The sequence below is a fragment of the Nomascus leucogenys genome, chromosome 20, assembly GCF_006542625.1.
Source record: "Nomascus leucogenys isolate Asia chromosome 20, Asia_NLE_v1, whole genome shotgun sequence".
Taxonomy (NCBI): domain Eukaryota; kingdom Metazoa; phylum Chordata; class Mammalia; order Primates; family Hylobatidae; genus Nomascus; species Nomascus leucogenys.
Window position 1 is genome coordinate 83,181,968 of NC_044400.1, and position 19,523 is coordinate 83,201,490.

A 19,523-nucleotide genomic window follows, 5' to 3' on the forward strand; every position below is an offset into this window, starting at 1 on the left:
ACGTGTAGGCACACGGCAGGCAGACAGAAGGACCCATCTGTGATGACTTGGCTAACCGAGGTTTTAGTAATTTAGTTAATGCTTAGCCTCCCACAAGAATTACTTAATCAGAAGAATCTGTAATTTCGCAGCTTCTGATGTAAATTTACAAGTATCTTCCAAAAGAACTGTGGCACTAACGTGGCCCCAGGAATCCTCACGTGCTCACCAAGACTGAGTCTCGTCATTCAATTCTGCTTCTCTGCCTCAGCAGGTATGAAGTCACACCCTGTCATTTAACAGAAGCGCCCTCATTACTAGGACTGGGCATTTCTCTTTTCCTTCTGCTGCCATTTCTTACAGGAGTTCTCTGCAGTGACGGGACCGCAACCCGTGCCTGTTACTCTCGCCGCAGATACTCTCATTGCACTGTTCTTTTTTTGCTTTAGTTTCCTAAGTCTTCACTGCCAGACAATTAAAATTTAAGTCTAGGCAAATCTTAATTATTTTTCTGTCCTGGTTTCTTCTACTTATTTGGAGCCTTGCCTGAAATGATTTGCTACATGATTTGCTACACTTTCTAGGTGGTTTCCAGTCGCCAGTGAAAGGCTCAGGAGGTGGCTGATTCCCCCACACAGCTCTGCCCCTTCAGGATGAGGAGAGAGAAAAGGGAGGATGGAGAGGAGAAAGGAGCTTTGCTAAGGGCAAAGCTGGCCCACAGAGGCTGCACCCACCTTGCCTGGCTGACCCCGTCCTTCCTGCTGCCCTGGGGATCATCAGCAGCAGGATAGGGGTCTGGGGGAATGACATGGCTTAGATGTTTGTCCACTGCAAATCTCACATTGAAGTTGGACCTTCAGGCTGGGCGCGGTGGCTCACGCCTGTAATCCCAGCACTTTGGGAGGCCGAGGTGGGTGGATCACTTGAGGTCAGGAGTTCGAGGCCGGCCCAGCCAACATGGTGACACCCCGTCTCCACTAAAAACACAAAAATTAGCCAGGCATGGTGGCGGGCACCTGTCATCCCAGCTACTCAGGGGGCTGAGACAGGAGAATCTCTCGAACCCGGGGGGCAGAGGTTGCAGTAAGCCAAGATGGTACCACTGCACTCCAGCATGGGCAACAGAGTGAAACTCCGTTTCAAAAAAAAAAAAAAAAAAAAAAAAGACATTGGACCTCCAGTGTTGGAAGTGAGCCTGGTGGGAGATGTCTGGGTCATGGGGGCAGATTCCTCACGAATGGCTTGGTGCCATCTTCGCAGTAATGAGTGCATTCTCGCTCTGGCTGTTCGCAAGAGAGCTGATGTTTAAAAGCGCCGGACACCTCCCCCATCCCGCTCTTTCTCCTGCTCTTGCCACGTGAAGTGCTGGCTCCTGCTTTGCCCTCGCCATGACTGCCAGTTTCCTGAGGCCTCTCCAGGAGCAGATGCCGACACCATGCCGACACCATGCCTCCCATGCAGCCTGCAGAGCTGAGAGCCAAGATGAACCTCTTTCCTTACACCTGACCCGGCCTCAGGTATTTCTTTATAGCAACACAGGAACAGCCTGACACAGGGAGACGCTGAGTGATGGGCAGGGGGGCACGCAGCCAGGGCACGGACAGGGCGTCCGGAACAAGCCACTAGCAAGCTTGACCCCCAAATAGCATCTTTACTGTATAATGATCATTGAAACAGAAGTTTTCAATCATGAACAGTTACGGTGGTTCAGCACTAATAAATGAAACCTGTTAGGCTAGCCCCCAAATAAATTCACTTCTCAGCACTGATTCCAGTATCTAGTAAAACACTAGTTTTGGTGTATTTTCCCAATTCTTCAGATCTCAAATACTATCCCATTCTTAATATAAAAAATGGTCTCAATTTAGAAAAAGAAGAGCTTGGCAGGGGAACAATGGGCCGTAGAAAGTCTGGCCTGTGGCCACGGGCCCACGCTCTCACCTGGTGAGCCAGTGGCCGAGGTCAGGCCGGTGAGCCCACTGCACACCTGTCTGGTTTAGGGAGCGCAGCAGCCGGCAGCAGGCCAGTATTAGCCACGGACTGGCCAGCACCATCCACTTCTCGCGGCCTCTGAGCACTTTGGAGGTAGAGGGGCTTCTGTGGCCTTTGTCTCGCTCCAGCACATCATAGCCAGGCCCGTCCTGCCACGTTGCTGTGGCCCCGTCAAGCCCTTGTTCCACATGGAGGCCACATGGAGGCTCACCGTCATCTCCCAGAAAGTAGTTTCTGTAGGTTTCTTGGCTCAGAGCTAGACACAGGGTGTTCACGAGGAAGTACCAGGTCTGGTGCTCCTCCTCCACAAAGCTGCTGGCGCCCAGGCTCAAGACGTGGCCCACCGTCCCCAACAGAATAAGAAGGTCTAGCTCTGACCACCTTGAGCCGAGATGCACGGGGTTCTGTGAAAAGGAAAGCGCACTTTGTAAGAGACGGTCTGATAACTACACACATCTTGCTGCACGTCAAGTCCTTGCCCACAGCAGCGAATGCCCTGGACACACACCGTTGTTCCTCACACCCAGCACCTGGGCCCCTGCTCTGGAACAGCCCCTGTCTGCTCCAATGGCAGGAACCTTCCTCTTGGGACGCAGCCTGCAGGAGTGGAGACGCCCTCAGCCCAGGCAGGGGAGCTGGACACCACACGGCCAGCCAGTTGTTCTCACACTGGACTGCAAGTCCCAAGCTGAGTGACAAAGACTGAAAATGGTCAGAACCCTCTGGGCAGTGATGCAGCCCAAAGAGCTTGCCCAGAGGCTCCCGGACCTGGCCCTCCACGCTCCCGCTTCCAGGATCTAGAAGAGCTTAGGTCTTCAGATGCGTGTCGCCAGTTCCTTTTTCTTGAAACCAAAGAACCTCAACAATACATCCCACCAAACCAGATCTTGAATTTCTCCAGGAATATTCTAGAAATCCAGAACGTTTCCACTAAAATGGTTAATTCTGTTGAAATGACAAAGTTGTCGTCACAGTACTATCTCTTAAATATACTAACTTAAAGCAGTCAAAAGTAAAGATGAGGACTCAATAATTGCCGTTTATTCTTTTGATAACTATATATTGCGGGCAGCTAGGTACTCATTCAATAGCGGGAGAGACAGCATGAGCCCAGATGGGCCCGAGGTACAAGCGTGGGCACAGATCATCCTGGCTACGAGGAAGCCTGTGGCCTGATGACAACGCTGTGAGTGTCTCGGTCAGACACTCAGCACAGGGCCTCTGATGGCTCAAGCCAAGAGGGGATGGGGGCTGCACAGGGTTGGGGTGGGGGCCCAACAGTCCTGCTGCCACTGCAGTGGTTCCCTTGATCCTGGGCTCTGTGGATCTGAGTGCGACCATCCGCCTCTTCCTCACTGCCTCACCACCACTCCCCAGCTAACGAATGAAGGTGTCCAAGGCCAAAGACTAAGAATTCCAACAGAAAACGTCCGCCTTGGAAAGAAATCTGGACCTGATGAGGCAGGGGGCATTCTGGAGGTGGCAGGATGAGTGGTGCAACCAAGTCTCCTTCTGACCCTCCTGAGTGTCCAGGCCGATTGTGTCTTCTTTGCTCAGCTGCAGCTCCCACACCTCTGCTGGGAGGCTGTCTGATTCACACACCCCCTCAGTGGGGGCTCATTCCTCTGTGACCGCCAGCTCTTTACAGTCACCTTGGTAACCGTCGCAGGAACCTAGCATTCCAAGAACTAAGGCATCTGCCCTGACAGCACAGATGTGAACACCTGTGTCAGGACACCCAGAGGCCTGGGATAAGGCTGCTCCACATCCTTCCCTGAGGCCCCGTCCAGGGCACTGCCAGCACTTGGCACACAGCAGGTGTTCAACCAAAGTCCGGTAAATGAAAGGCAGCCTGAAATAACAACAGCCTGAGCAGAAGGACCACGTCACGTTCCCAGGAACCAGCCGTACGTACCTTCCTTGGGGTGTTTCCACCCACGAGCACGTTGGTCAGAACAGACACAATCACACACAGCAGCGCCGAGGCCAGCACCATCACCCCACCTGCCGCCAGCCACGAGAGGCCACAGAAGTAGCACGAACTTTCAGCTGAGGTGCACACAATGACGTGAACGGCCGAAAGAACCAGGATCACCAAATAAAAGAGCAGAGAAAACCCAGGAGATGACAGTGGGACTTCCAGCTCAGCCTTTCTGTGCAGTGCCTGTGGGATGCTGAGCAGGAGCAGGGTGAGAACCTGGAACAGAGAAACAGCAGCGTCCACAGACTGCTGGGCTTGGAGAAACCCACTTAAAAATAAGCCCAGCTCCCGCTCTCGTGTCAGCTGTCCACACAGTAAAAACAGAAAAGAAAGCTCAGGAAAAGACGATTCCTAATTAACTGCCCCAAAATGCATGGCGTGATTTTATCACCTGCAGCAATACTGAGTGAGGCCAATTGACACTGACAATACTCTGGGTCTTGTCACAAATCAGGACACACCACGAAAGAGTTAAACAAGAAAATTACTATTTTCCCATTTTTAATAACAGCAATATATATATATATTTAAAACTATAAATATTTGGCTGAGTTATCAAATCAATGCAACACCTGAGCCACGACTGTGTGAGCATCTGTACCTCCAAAACCACGACAGTCCCCACCATCATCGAATAGATGTCGTACTGGGCCACTTGTGCGCTCAGGGACAAGCTCAGCGTCTTCAGAGCATCCAGGTACTGCCTGAGAACCTTGGAGCCCAGGTTGAACAGGACTTCTGAATGCTTTTCCTCCAAGTACAGTCTGATCCAGTTCCCATGCAATCTTTCTGACATTTTAAACTGCTCAAACCCAGGATCTATTAAGAAGACAGAAAGGTTACATGTGCACACACACACCGTGAACACAGATATATATATACATACATAATCTCAAAGTATTCAGTTATGCATGGCACACGGCAAAGCCTTCACTTTTTAGAACTGACACTTAATGAAGATGAATCATTCCTTTGGGTGGGGGGTCTGCAATGCCTTCTGTAAAGCCGGGAAAGCTGCCGATGTGCATCCATCTGCCCTCTGGCGATATGGGCCTTGGTCCTTGGCATACACCCCACAGATGGCAGTGACTGCCCCCCATGCTGCCTGGCCTCTTTCTCTGCCTCCCTCATCGCTCTTACTTCCTCCTCCCTGTTCTGTCTCTTTCCACTCTCTCCTTCTTGTCAACGTGCAATATAAAAACAATCCTGAAATGCATTATGTCAACAGTCAGGTTTTACAGAGTCTTTTTAACCCTTACAGCACTGTATGGGGACTGGGCAGGCAGTGGCCTGACCCTTCTCTGCCACACCCACTTCTCCAGTGCAGACTGGCCCTTCCCGACCTCTAACATCTCTCGTTCTGCAGCCTGGGTTACTTCCTCACATCCTCTTTGGAAAGAGAGAGCAGTTTCCAGCCCTCTCTGCTCACAAGAGTGAGTTCTGCTGGGCACATGGATGCCCTGCCTCTGGATGGAGCCCTGCCCCTCTGCTATGGCGCCCTTTTATAGACCACAGTGCCATGCTGCTCACGGCACAGCTGATGTCCTTTCTTTCCAGAGCTGGCTGATGCGTGAGCCTCTGCCTGGACCACACTCACTTGTGATTGGACTGGTCTGCAAAGCAACAACTTCCTTCCCGAGACCCCCTCGGTATTTGACATGAGCTTCCTCCTCCAGAAGAGCCATGCCAAGGAGGTTCATCCCACCCTGTGGCTCTGCATGCCCCAGGCCTGCTATCACAGCAGTGAAAGAGCTGCCACAGGCGCTCGAGCCACTGAGGTCCAGGGTGCTGTGGCACAAGTCCCTGAGCGTGAACTCACATGCCCGCAGGCCCACCCCCCTGCTGCCAGCACCAGGTCGCTGAGCCCTCTCTGCTCACAAGGGTGAGCTCTGCTGGGCGCATGGGGAGACACAGCATGGCGAGCAAGCAGGTGCAATCCTTGCCTGCTGGGGCTTGGATCCAGTAGGGCTCACAGGCACACATGCACGCACGCACACACACGAGCGTAATTACAAACTGTGACTGCATCACAGTTGTAATTACAAGTTTCCCAGGAAGGAAAAGCAGAGGGTATCAATGAGGGATTTTGGTAATGGGGAGGAACTGATTTTAGATTGGGAGTGGGCACTGGACCAGGAAAGTCTGATATTTACGCTGAAATGTAAACAGTGCCCAGGAATTCGCCAGGCAAAAAACTGCAGGAAGACCATCAAGTTGGTGGGAACAGCACGTGCAAAAGTCCAGAGGCGAGAAGAAGCCGGTCTCACTACACTGAGAGAGCCGGGTGGGCACAACGCCTTCAACAGACTGGACGCCACCGAAGGACTGCATGGGCCTGGCTGTGGGTTCTAAAACGTATTTCAGCGTCAGAACACACACCCCATTTTGTTTTAGGAAATACGATCTCCAGCGGTGTAGACAATGGGCCGCCAAGGGGGGTCCCAGACGCTGTGGCTGTGTTTTCAGTCAAGGGAGGCTCCTGCATTCCTTTAACAGGCTGGTTTCCTCTCACACCCACTGTGGTCCCAGCTTCCCCCAGCCACTACTTCTGGAACCGGCAAGTAACCCTTCCACTGTTGTTTTGATTTTGTCGGTATCTTTTTTGTTTTGTTTTTCGAGACAGAGTTGCTCTGTGGCCCAGGCTGGAGTGCAGTGGCGCCATCTCAGCTCACTGCAACCTCCGCCTCCCGGGTTCACGCCATTCTCCTGCCTCAGCCTCCTGTAGCTGGGATTACAGGCGCCTGCCACCACGCCCGGCTAATTTTTTTTTGTATTTTTAGTAGAGACGGGGTTTCACCGTGTTAGCCAGGATGGTCTCCAGCTCCTGACCTCGTGATCCGCCCGCCTCGGCCTCCCAAAGTGCTGGGATGACAGGCGTGCTCGGCCGATTTTGTTGCTGTTTTTATCACTCTTAGCGTAGAAAAAAGGACACATTAACAAAACAAGCAATATGCAAAAGCTACCAAACTCATACTATTTGTTAAAAAACCAAAAGCACAAGTCACCGTTGTTCCTGGTCTTGACTAAAATGTCTCCATGGCCAAAGTCCTCCACCTGGCCACCTCACAGGGTGAGAGCTGGTGCTCGGTGGGGCCTCCAGCCACTCATCACGTCCGGTTCCCAAGCACTCCTTGGCTGGCCGGGTTTGTCTTCCACACATGACTCTAGGAGGCCGGTTTACACCTCAGCGCAAGCTTGTGGACGCTCACTCTACTTGGTAGTAATAGTATCCCTCTACTTCAAGCAGGGACATCTGCCAACACCACATTAACTGCTGCCCCCAAATAAGAGTCGACTTCCTCCAGGCTCTCAAAGGAGCCCCAGTGTCAAACATGATTCTTTGATGAACACGGTGCATCAGAGCCGACTGTCTGAAGGCGTCCCAGGGAGGCAAACGTTCCTCTCCTGGATCTTTCCTGTAGCTGTCTCCTGGCACCTCCCTTGGCCCCACACCTGCCTCAGGCAACTCCACCTCCTACTCCCATTAGAGTCGCAGTGTCTGCTGCCTAAGGCTCTCGCCTGCCCAGTACCAGCCAGGCCCTCCCCAACTCTCCATCTGATGAAGCCACTCATCACCCCCCACGGCCAGATCCAAAGCTCACTTCTCAATTCCTGATTTTATCCGATACCAACCTTTGACGCAGCTGCCCACTCCCTGCTTCCTGAAATTACTTCTTTACCTGGCTTCCTGGACACCAACACCCCCACTCACAAGCACCTGCCTTGCAGAACTCTTCCTCCTAAGTTGTGCCCTCCTGAGGAGATTATTACTCTGTTCCTTCGCTTTCAGCTGAAAGCCCCGGAGTCGTACCTAACGCCTCTGGTCTGCTCGTACCCAATATCGCAGCATATGAGCAAATCCTGTCTTCGTGACCTTCAAAATTTTTCCAGAATGCAACCACTTCTCCACCACCACTGCCTGGGTCCTGGCCACCCTCACCTCTCACAGAAGTACAGCCACTGTCTCCTGACTGGTCTCCTCCTACAGCACAAAACAGAATCCTCCACGAGGGCACCTGAGACAGCCTTTGAAAATGCGAGTGGAAGACTGTGGCCCTCACCAAACCCTGCAGCAGCTCCCCACTTAACTCCGAACACAAGTGCAAGCCCCTCCAGTGCCTAGGGGCCCTCATGCCTTAATGCCATCTCCTCTGCCCTGCCCTTGCCACTCTGGCCCCTGCTCTGACTATCCCCTGAATGTGCGCCCCATGGAGGACCCTGTCTGCTGCCCCCACAGCCTGTAATGTGCCCTCCCAGATGGCCAGCGGCTCCCCCAGCTGCTTCACTTCCCACCCCACGCCTGTTTATTCTTTTTTTTTTTTTTTTTTGAGGCAGAGTCTCGCTCTGTTGCCAGGCTGGAGTGCAGTGGTGCAATCTCAGTTCACTGCAACCTCCACCTCCTGGGTTCAAGCGATTCTCCTGCCTCAGCCTCCTGAGTAGCTGGGATTACAGGTGCCCGCCACCATGCCTGGCTAATTTTTGTATATTTAGTAGAGACGTGGTTTCACTGTGTTAGTCAGGCTGGTCTTGAACTCCTGACTTCATGATCCGCCTGCCTCGGCCTCCCAAAGTGCTGGGATTACAAGCGTTAGCCACCGCGCCCGGCCCTGTTTATTCTTTTCCTAAGGTACTCATCACCATCGGCCATCGATCACTTCCTTTTGTCTCCTCCCTCTGGAAGGTTCCATGAGGGCAGAGCCTCGTACCTGCTCTGTCTCTAGTGCCTGTAACAGCCTCTCATTCATAACAAGATCCTGGTAAATAGTTGTTGAATGAATAAATTTATGAAAGAACTTTAGATAACCGCATCTGAGGGTGTTGCCAATGGTGATAGTTTAAAGTTCTAAGAAAACTGAAACACAATCTGTATAATCAAAGAGTAGTTGTGAAAAAATACTCCTGTGACAAACTGCATACCACAGAAACACATCGGAGAAACACGAGCTCAGTGGAAACACACAGCTCTGACAGAGCTCGAAACGGTGAGTTGACTGACCTTTTTCATATGACGGTACATTCTCTTGCAACAGTTTACTAAGCTGCACTGTATTCAAATGTAAAAATCTCAACTGCTCTCTCATTGGTCTTCCTTCCACAACTGGGAATAGGAGGCTCCCTACACTGTCTTTTGGAATCGGTAAGCCAAGTGCTATCGCCAGTGTTGCAGCCACATCCGTCTGTTGGACATGCTTTGGATGTCGGATATCACCTAGAAAAAAGAAAACATTTTAAGTAACAGACTTCTAGAAAGTGTAAGATGGTAGTCATTCTTGAATTAGACCTTCTACAACTAACATGAGCCAAATGGTCTCTTCACACCACTCAACACAGAATCGTACAGGAATCACCTCGCTGCTTGCTGTGTTGATATAGTTACCGAACCCATTCTATGCCAGGGATGGTGTCTTTCCTTCAGTAGCCTGCAATAGGCTGGGAGAGAGGCTCATGTGAGGAATTCCATACAGTGAGGGCTACGAAGCACGGGCTGAACACAGAGGAAGCAGGTGGTCCAGCAGACACGGAGGGACTGTCACTTTGGCAAGGTCAACAGCCAACCCGAGAATGAAGTGAGGCTGGGATCACTGGCAGCCCGGCCCTTCTGGATTCGGAGCATCCCATGCTCTGCCCTCTATGAGCACACATGCCATTGCTCATGGAGAAAATAAACCCTTCATAGCTTCTGGGCAGCTGTGGGTGCTTCTATAGGGGAGCGTGGAATGAGGCAGGTTCAGCTGGGCCAGGTGCTCTAATCAACTTGGACAAGCTGGACATCTGCCTGTTGGCTAAAGCTCAAGCCTGAACAGTGAGTGGCTATCCTACCATCTCCTTGCAAGAACGGCTGTGATGTCAGCATGATGGGCCTAGGCCACTGCTCTGCCACCATCCACTAGAATTTCGGAGGAGAAACTCAACTTGGTCGGAGAGTTTTCATCTGTAAAGACAGCAAACAGCTCCACACCCTGGAATTCAATGTACGCCGGCAGGGCGCCAACAGGCCACAGGGATGGCTACTCAGGATAGGTGGTGCGTGAGGTGTCTTTAGATACTCAGCTGTGAGTCTTACTTTGATTGTGGTAAATTTTTTGTAGCAAGTTTTTAGTTTGTTCAAATTTATTAATCAGGTCTTGGCCAACTCTCTAATGACGGCTTCTAGGTCATGCTTAGAAAGAACCTTCCATTCCAGTGTGGCCATTTTCTTCCACTACTTCTTTCGTCTAGTATTTTCTTACATTAAGTGCTTTGAGCTGACACAAAAAATAAAACACAAAAACAAAAACAAACCCACCTTAAATTGCTTTTGACCCTCATACTGGTAGTGGCAGTGCTGGCATTGTTATTCTGAAACTGTTGCATGTCTATTGCGGGATAAAGCCAATGAGTCATTATGTGATATTCTAATTCTATCATATCTGGAGTTGTTGACAACCAAGATTCTAAACTTAGGAAGAAGAAAGTACAGATGTAAGACCTAAGAAGTCAATTTTACAGTTTTGAAGGTGAATCGATACACACACAAGATCATTTTATCTTAAAACAATTTCTTCTTTCTGTCTAGAAACAATGACCAACCACTCAGAGCTAGCACTGATAGCTCTGAGACAGTGGTCTTGAAATACCACCTTCCACTAAAAAGTAGCAGGGCATCCTGGAGAAATCGCTGACTGCAGGTCTCAAGAAGGAAATGTGCACGAGGAAACTGTAGTAAATCAAAGAGTTTTGGGGCTGGGGACCTACAGATTGAGAGACTGAAGAGACACATAAACAAAGCACAGCGTATGGTCTTATTTGTAGCCTGATGCAAACAAGCTGAAACACCTAAAGAGAGAGACAGATATTAGAGAGATGAACACTACTCAGTGATATTAAGGAATTAACACTATTTTTTAAATGTGATAAGGGTATCGAGATTATGGGGGTAAAGAGCATGTATCTTTTAGAGGTCTGCTTCCAAATAATGAAGGAGAAGGGAAATGAGTGTGGGCACAGATGAAAGAAGATTGGCTGTAACTGGCCAGTAACTGGTGAAGCTGGACTTGGGGGTTTATTATATGACTGTGACTACTGTTCCACATCTAAAATTTTCTGTACTGTAGTCTTTTAAAGACGTTAACATGCTTTGACCTGGATTGATACTGTTGTAAAGAATAAGGCAGAGAGTCTGCATTACCTTTTTCCAAAAGGTCAGCCGGGGGTATCAGCACCATTTATTGAGCACCATGTCTTTTCTGCACTAATCTGAGATGCCACCTTTGTCGACAAATCCCCAGATACACTGAGGTCTATTTCTGGCCTCTTGATTTTGCATCTTTGATTGGTTTGTGGCCAGTTCTTGCCTGCACAAACTATTTTAATAACTGTAATTCTGAAATACAAACACAGGGTAGGCCTGTGCATTGCGCCCCCGACGATGAGGGGCCATGAAAGAAGCTCCAGCACTTCAGAAAACCATTCCCCCAGCCCAGCAGCATCCTTTCACTGCGGTCTCTACCTCCACTGGCTCGCCTGCAGAGTCTTCAACATTCAATTCACAAATGATAGAACATCTGCTAGGTGCCAGGTACCAGGGGGACAGAACAACAAATAGGGCCAAACATTCTAGTAGCAAGAGGCCGAAGATAAAACAGACCCGCTTTGTCCTCTGTGGAAGTCCAGGTACAGGCATGCTCTCCTTCCCACACCCCTGGACTCTGGAGTGGCCAGACCTGTGCTGCCCACACGGGGAGGTCAGCACTCTGGGGGTGGGCAGTGGTGGGCTGAAGGTCTCTGAAGGCACTCACTACACAATGCAAAACTGCTCATTTTCAAAATAATAAACATTTTAACATTCGTTTTTATTAACAGAACAAAACAAAAATTTGCGTGCATTTTTAAGATAAAAATCCTTCAGAACTATATGGAATAGTGTTAAGAGTAGCTCCATGAACTTGCTTATCAATGAAACAAGCATAAATGGTAAAAATTTTAAAAACCACCACTACCACCGTTCACAGTCTCTGGAAATTTTCTAGGGGTACAGAACAAACAAAGAAATCTTTAGTCAAGAAAATCCGGGCCGGGCGCGGTGGCTCACGCCTGTAATCCCAGCACTTTGGGAGGCCGAGGCGGGCGCATCACGAGGTCAGGAGATCGAGACCATCCTGGCTAACACGGTGAAACCCCGTCTCTACTAAAAATACAAAAAATTAGCTGGGAGCAGTGGCGGGCGCCTGTAGTCCCAGCTACTTGGGAGGCTGAGGCAGGAGAATGGCGTGAACCTGGGAGGCGGAGCTTGCAGTGAGCCGAGATCGCACGACTGCACTCCAGCCTGGGCGACAGAGCGAGACTCGGTCTCCAAAAAAAAAAAAAAAAAAAAAAAGAAAACAGAAAATCCACTAGGCCTTGGTAAGAAGCATAAGAGTCTACAGCCCTTGAACCATGGCCTGCTCCCTCCCTCCCCCTCCTAGCTCAGTGGGACAGAAACTCTCCTGTGGTGGGTGCAGCCCAGAACACAGAGCTCCCTTTCCCCCAGCTCTGGAGGGAGGGGTGGTTGTACGATCTCCCTCTCATCCCCCCAGATCTCGATAGAGGACTATGCGATCTCCTTCCCATCTCTCCATGCTCTTCTTTTCCTCATCAAATAGAGAATATCAATAAAGAGATAAAGATTATTATTATTATTATTTCTAGATGGAGTCTCACTCTGTCGCCAGGCTGGAGTGCAGTGGCGCGATCTTGGCTCACTGCAACCTCTGCCTCCTGGGTTCAAGTGATTCTCCTGCCTCAGCATCCTGAGTAGCTGGGACTACAGGCACCCATCAACACATCTGGCTAATTTTTGTACTTTTAGTAGAGATGGGGTTTCACCATGTTTGTCAGGCTGGTCTCGAACTTCTGCCCTCGTGATCCGCGTGCCTCGGCCTCCCAAAGTGCTGGGATTACAAGCGTGAGCTGCTGCGCCCGGCCAGAAATTATTTTTTAAAAAGCATCAAATGAAACTCTGGTGTTAAAAAAATATGATAACTGTTGGGAGGCCAAGGCAGGCAGATCACAAGGTCAGGAGTTTGAGACCAGCCCGGCCAATATTGTGAAACCCTGTCTCTACTAAAAATACAAAAATTAACCAGGTGTGGTGGTGGGTGCCTGTAATCCCAGCTACTCGGGAGGCTGAGGCAGGAGAATAGCTTGAACCCAGGAGGCGGAGGTTGCGGTGAGCTGAGATCACACCACTGCACTCCAGCCTGGGTGACAGAGCAAGACTCCATCTCAAAAAAAAAAAAAAAAAAAAGTATGATAACTGAAACAGAAAATTCACTAAAGGGGTTTAACAATAGACTTGAACTGGCAGAAGAAAGAACCAGCAATTTAAAGATAGATCAATAGAGATTATGCAATTTAAACAACTGAAAATTTTCCAAATTTGATGAAACACATCAACCTACACATGCAAGAAGCTCAATGAACTCCAAGATGAGTAAATATAAAATACAGATACATTATAGCAAAAATGGTAAAAGACAAAGAAATGGGAAACCCAATTAGAGTAAGAGTTTACTTTTCATCAGAAACCATGGAGGCCAGAAGGTGGTGCGACAGCATGTTCAAAATGCTGAAAGAAAAAAACAGCCAACCCAGTCTTACAGTCAGCAAAACTATCTTTCCAAAAAGAAGACAAAATAGACATCCCAGATTTTTTCTAAAACAAAAAATTCTTTGCTAGCAAATCTGCCTTACAAGAAATACTAAAAGAAATTCTTCAGGCTGAAAGCCAGTGACTCCAGATCAAATTTCAGAAACGTAAAAAAGCAAAGAGCATCAGTAAAGGTAATTATATAATTATGAAAGACAGTATAAAAGCATTTTCTTCTTTCCTCTCCTGATTTAAAAGCAATTATATAAAACCATATCTATATAATTATGCCATCAGTTTATAACATACAGAAAAGCGACGTATTTGACAATAACAGCACAGAGCTGGCGGGTGGGGGCACAGCTATACTGGAGTAAGAAAATGACAACATAGGAAAATATACATCCACACAAAAAGCTATACACAAATGATCATGGCATCATTATTCATCACAGCCAGAAAGTGGAAACAACCCAAACGTCCATCACCTTACGAATGGTCAATGAATGTGTTAAATCCATGCAATGGAAGACTATTTAATAACAAAAGGAAATGAAGTCTTCTTCTTCTTTTTTTTTTTTTTTAAGATGGGGAGTTTCACTCCTGTTGCCCAGGCTGGAGTGCAATGGCACAATCTCGGCTCACTGCAACCTCCACCTCCTGGGCTCAAGTGATTCTCCTGCCTCAGCCTCCCAAGTAGCTGGGGTTACAGGCATGCGCCACCACACCCAGCCAATTTTGTATTTTTAGTAGAGACGGGGTTTCTCCATGTTAGTCAGGCTGGTCTCAAACTCCCGACCTTAGGTGATCCACCCGCCTCAGCCTCCCAAAGTGCTGAGATTACAGGCGAGAGCCATGGTGCTCAGCCTAGAAATGAAGTCTTGATACATGCTGTAACTATGAACCTGGAAAAACACTATCCTACGTGAAAGAAGCCAGGCACACGAGACCATATGGTTCCATTTACACAAAACATGCAGAAGAGGCAAATCCACAGACAATGATGCTGATTACCTAGGGTTGGGGGAGGGAGAGAAGACTGGGCTGGGGAAGAGGAAGGTGGCTGCAGAAGAGTATGGAGTTTCTTTCTGAGGTGAGGAAAATGATGTAAAATTGACTGTGATGATGGTGGCCCAACGCTGTGAGTACACCAGAGTACAGTCCTGGCTCATGAAACAGGTATGATGAGAATAAAGAAAACAAAACAGAAGCAACTCTCAGGACTGAAGCTGGTGATGCGTTTGGCACTCAGGCAGCCTGCACGCATGCAGCTGCCCCAACCACTCCTAGCTCTGCTCAGGTCAGACATTCAAGATGAAGAAGTGTTGGGAACAAGCCTCCCAAAATCCGGCCTTAAACTGGCCATTAACAGAATCTCTGCAGCACCGTGACATGTTCGTGACGGCCATAACGCCCATGCTGGGAGGTTGTGGGTTTACCAGAATGAAGGCAAGGAACACCTGGCCCACCCAGGGCGGAAAACCGCTTAAAGGCATTCTTAAGCCACAAACAATAGCATGAGCGATCTGTGCCTTAAGGACATGCTCCTGCTGCAGTTAACTAGCCCAACCTATTCCTTTAATTCGGCCCATCCCTTCTTTCCTATAAGGGATACTTTTAGTTAATTTAGTATCTATAGAAACAATGCTAATGACTGGTTTGCTGTTAATAAAAACGTGGGTAAATCTCCCTTCAGGGCTCTCAGCTCTGAGGGCTGTGAGACCCCTGATTTCCCACTTCACACCTCTGTATTTCTGTGTGTGTGTCTTTAATTCCTCTAGCGCCACAGGGTTAAAGTCTCCCAGACTGAGCTGGTCTGGGCAAAGAAGCTTCATAAAAAGATATAAGAGGTCAGGTGGAGATGCTTCCCCAACTAACTCTCACTTAAGTGAAAGGGCCATTCATTCAGCAAATATTTCTCGGCAACTAACATGTGCCAGGCAATGTTTCAGGCTCGTGGTGGACAAAACAGACATGGTCCTGTCCTCATCTGGCTTAAAGTGTAATGTGGAGGCAGATGTTCCATGAATCCCACCAATAAACAGTAAGTCTGCAATGACAAACTACGCCAAGAATGATGAGCGGGGACAGCTAGAGAGATCAATCTGACCGGTGTGGGGCCTATCCATGGCATTTACAACCACAGAGGCAGATGAGACCATATCTCTAGGGCGAATGCAGAATGAAACAAGAAGGCAGTACAGTAAAAAAGACCAGGGAAAGGAAACTAGGCTGGCAAAGGAGAGAAAAGGAGGAAAACCAGAAAGATGTGAGGTCCCAGAAGCTACGGGACCAGCAGCACTAAGGGTGCTGAAGGGTCAGTGAGAGCAGCGCCCAAAAGTGTCTGCTGTGCCTGACGGCACTGCAGAAATAACCGCTGAGCTCACCGCGAGTGAGTCAGCGTGTGGCAGCAGAAGCCAGGCGCAAGTGGAAGGCAGGCCGCCGACAGGACAGCAAGGCCAACGGCTGCGAGGGCAGAGTGTGTAGGCTGGCGGCTGAGTCAGGGCACAGGTCAAAGTGGGGTGTGTGTGTTTGGGGCGTGTCTGAATACTGACAGATGGGGCCTCTGTCTGTCCTGCTCTGGCTGGGTCCCATGACTCTTGTTGACACTGCTATTCAATAGATGGTTTACGATAATGCAAACTTTAAAAAAAGCCGAGGTATTCACGTTTCCTTCAGTTCATACATGCTGTCCAGATGTCTCTGAGCTACTGGCAATTTTTCTCAACAGTTCCAGATATCCTGGCAGCAACATTCATACAACAAAATTCTGACAAAGAACAATTGTATTTTAAGGATTCAGGGAAGGAATGTAACTTCAGATCCCAAAAGAATAACTGTATTTTAAGGATTCGGGGAAGGAATGTAACTTCAGATCCCAAAAGCCTTTTGCCCCATTCATTACTTTTCATTCTCACACTGCTTGGGGACTTCAACCTTATGGAGCTTCTAAAAAATAGGTTTTCAAAATTAAAACCAGACTATAGAAAACTAATATAATAGTTTCCAAATGTTAACATTCCTAAATTCTTACCAGGTTTCCTTTCAAACGCAGAACTGATTAAAATCAGAGGTGTATTTACTTCCTCTGTGGAGGAGGCCCCGTGACTTCCTGTTTCAGACATGCCATGGTCACCACAAAGAACCAGCAAATTGGGTAAAGGCGTCTCTCTCTCCTACAAGGCAAAGGAAAAACGTTTCAACGGCGTTCAGACTGAAGAGAGCACATCACCTTAAGAAGACAATTTTCGGTTTTAGCTGTACTTTATAGAGTGGTTGCTCTTTCTCAATGAATTAGATCTTTTTTTTCCTATGAGCTCATAGCCAGATCACAGGGTTACAGTCAAATAATGTCATAAATGAAGTTCACAGAATTGTACACAGCTCATGGAGCACAGCAGGCTGCATTTCTGCCCTCTGATGGCAGACGGTTTGTATCTGGTTTCTGTCTTTGCCACTGCCAAGCTGTGAGACTCTGGACACATTCTACTCCGTGCCTTGGTCGCCTCATCTGTCAAATGGCATCTCTTTCACAGGACTCTGGTGAGAACACAACACACAGCACAAGGCAAGAGCGCTGAGCCATGCGCGGGCACCCACCAGGCTTCTCTGCCTCTGGGGCTGCAGCCATACAGCCTTTGCTGCTCCGGGACAAGCCAGGCAGGCTGTGCCTGACCCTCGCTGCTGCTCCTCCTGGAACACTTTTGCACAGACCACATGGTCTGCCCCTCCCTCCCTTCAAGTCTCTGCTCACCCTGCACACGTCTTCAGGGAGGCCTTCTCTCAACGCGCTGCTGAAAGCCCCTCCTCCCGCCCTCTGAGTTTCTGCAGCACCCATCACTTCCTCACATACTTATTTACTCATCTTTCTCGTCTCTCCTGGCTAGAACGTGAGCTTCACAAGGGATTATCGACTGCTTCACTGATGCACCCAAATGCATGGACAAAAAGAGTGACATAGAACAGAAAGAGTGACACAGAACAGAGAGAGTGACACAGAACAGAAAGAGTGACACAGAAAAGAATGGCACAGAACAGAGAGAGTGACACAGAACAGAAAAAGTGGCACAGAACAGAGTGACACAGAACAGAAAGAGTGGCACAGAACAGTGACACAGAAGACACAGAACAGAGTGACACAGAAGAGTGACACAGGACAGAGTGACACAGAACAGAAAGAGTGACACAGAACAGAAAGAGTGACACAGAACAGAAAGTGACACAGAAAAGAATGGCACAGAACAGAGAGAGTGACACAGAACAGAAAGAGTGACACAGAAAAGAATGGCACAGGACAGAGAGAGTGACACAGAACAGAGTGGCACAGAACAGAGTGACACAGAACAGAAAGAGTGGCACAGAACAGTGACAGAGAAGACACAGAACAGAGTGACACAGAAGAGAGAGTGACACAGGACAGAGTGACACAGAACAGAAAGAGTGACACAGAACAGAAAGTGACACAGAACAGAAAGAGTAGCACAGAACAGAAAGAGTGACACAGAACAGAAAGAGTGACACAGAACAGTGACACAGAAGACACAGAACAGAAAGAGTGACACAGAAGAGTGACACAGAACAGAGTGACACAGAACAGAAAGAGTGACACAGAAGAGTGACACAGAACAGAGAGAGTGACACAGGACAGAGTGACGCAGAACAGAAAGAGTGGCACAGAACAGAGAGAGTGACACAGAACAGACAGTGACACAGAACAGAAAGAGTGACACAGAACAGAAAGAGTGGCACAGAACAGAGAGAGTGACACAGAACAGAAAGAGTGGCACAGAAGGTCTTCGGGAGGTTATTAGTTGAATGAATGCATACACGGGTAGGAGTGAGAGCTGCTGTTCTGCAGGGCTGCTGGAAGATGGAGTCAGTGCAGCAGACACTGAGACAGTGCTGCCCATGGCATGCGGCCCCTGGCTGGCCGACTGATGGTGGACATTCACACAGGCACCCTGATAACTCAGGCAGTTGCATTTATTCTAGGCAATATCCACGTGAAACCACATCAGCACACAGTGCATGACGGCGAGCCTCACCTTCGACTGCAGCGAGTTGTGGATCTTCATCAGCACGCTGTCCATCTCGCTCAGCTTGTGCCCAATCAGGGGGCTGTTGGGCCCTGAAATGTGGCCAATGTGGTCCAGCCCCAGGTAGTGGAGGATTAATATGTCCCAGTCTCCTCTTTTTAATACTTTATCCAAATGCCTCGTGACATTATTATCCACCTTTGAAGGGGAAACACATGTATAAACAGCTCACCTAATTTCCCTGGATCTTCACTCCCCGGGGAAAAGGCAACAGTCATCTTACAGTCTAGGGGTTTACTCAGGTAACAGGATTTGGGGGAGTTGAAACACAACAAAATCTATGTCATTAAAAATAAATAAATAGGCTGGACACAGCAGCTTATGCCTATCATCTCAACACTTGAGGAGGCTGAAGCGGGAAGACTGCTTGAGGCCGAGAGTTCAGGACCCGCCTGGGCAACACAGCAAGACCCCATGTCTATAATAAATAAATGAACATTAGCACTGGATTAAACTTTTGCTAATATTGTTTTTATGTTTCTAGGCTATGGATCAAATATATTATACAGATAATTTAAATGAGCAAGGCTTGTTCTGACAAAAATATTTTTCTGTGGGATCACTGCAGGGCTTAATGGGCATAACTAAAGGTGAGCAAATGGGCAAGTTAAATAGATCACAAGTTGTCATGAGGTAACTAAGGGCAAAGGGCAGTTAATTAAAGACAGGACAGTAGCCAGCATTAAAGTAACCAGCAGGACGGTGAAGCTGAGGGTATCTACATGTGTCCTACAAGAAGGCTGTTCTTGGAGGGAAAAAGACACAGCACTCAATGATCACATTTATTTCTGAAATAAACACATCATGGAGGAGAGATGAGCAGTTGATCAGCCCCAGACAGAGCTGTCAGCCTGGTGAGCCCTGACCC

At 48.6% G+C, this 19,523-nt stretch overlaps 1 protein-coding gene across 13 annotated transcripts in view; it reads right to left on the bottom strand.

Annotated features, from left to right (window-relative positions):
- PIGG (phosphatidylinositol glycan anchor biosynthesis class G) overlaps positions 1 to 19,523 on the bottom strand; it is a 40,844-nt gene that overhangs the window by 13,872 nt on the left and 7,449 nt on the right. For 3 of the 13 annotated variants that reach the window (XM_003280542.3, XM_003280540.3, XM_030801056.1), the window contains exons 4-9: positions 18,605 to 18,793; positions 16,594 to 16,735; positions 8,949 to 9,161; positions 4,554 to 4,771; positions 3,887 to 4,168; positions 1,921 to 2,375 (exon numbers count right to left, since the gene is read on the bottom strand). In XM_003280542.3, coding sequence (XP_003280590.1) covers positions 1,921 to 2,375; positions 3,887 to 4,168; positions 4,554 to 4,771; positions 8,949 to 9,161; positions 16,594 to 16,735; positions 18,605 to 18,793 — 1,499 coding nt within the window. Of the gene's footprint in view, positions 1 to 1,920; positions 2,376 to 2,990; positions 4,169 to 4,524; positions 4,772 to 8,948; positions 9,162 to 10,238; positions 11,535 to 16,593; positions 16,736 to 18,604; positions 18,794 to 19,523 lie in introns of those variants that run through there. The other 10 variants (XR_001114095.1, XM_030801060.1, XM_003280541.3 and 7 more) reach the window with 8 other exon arrangements.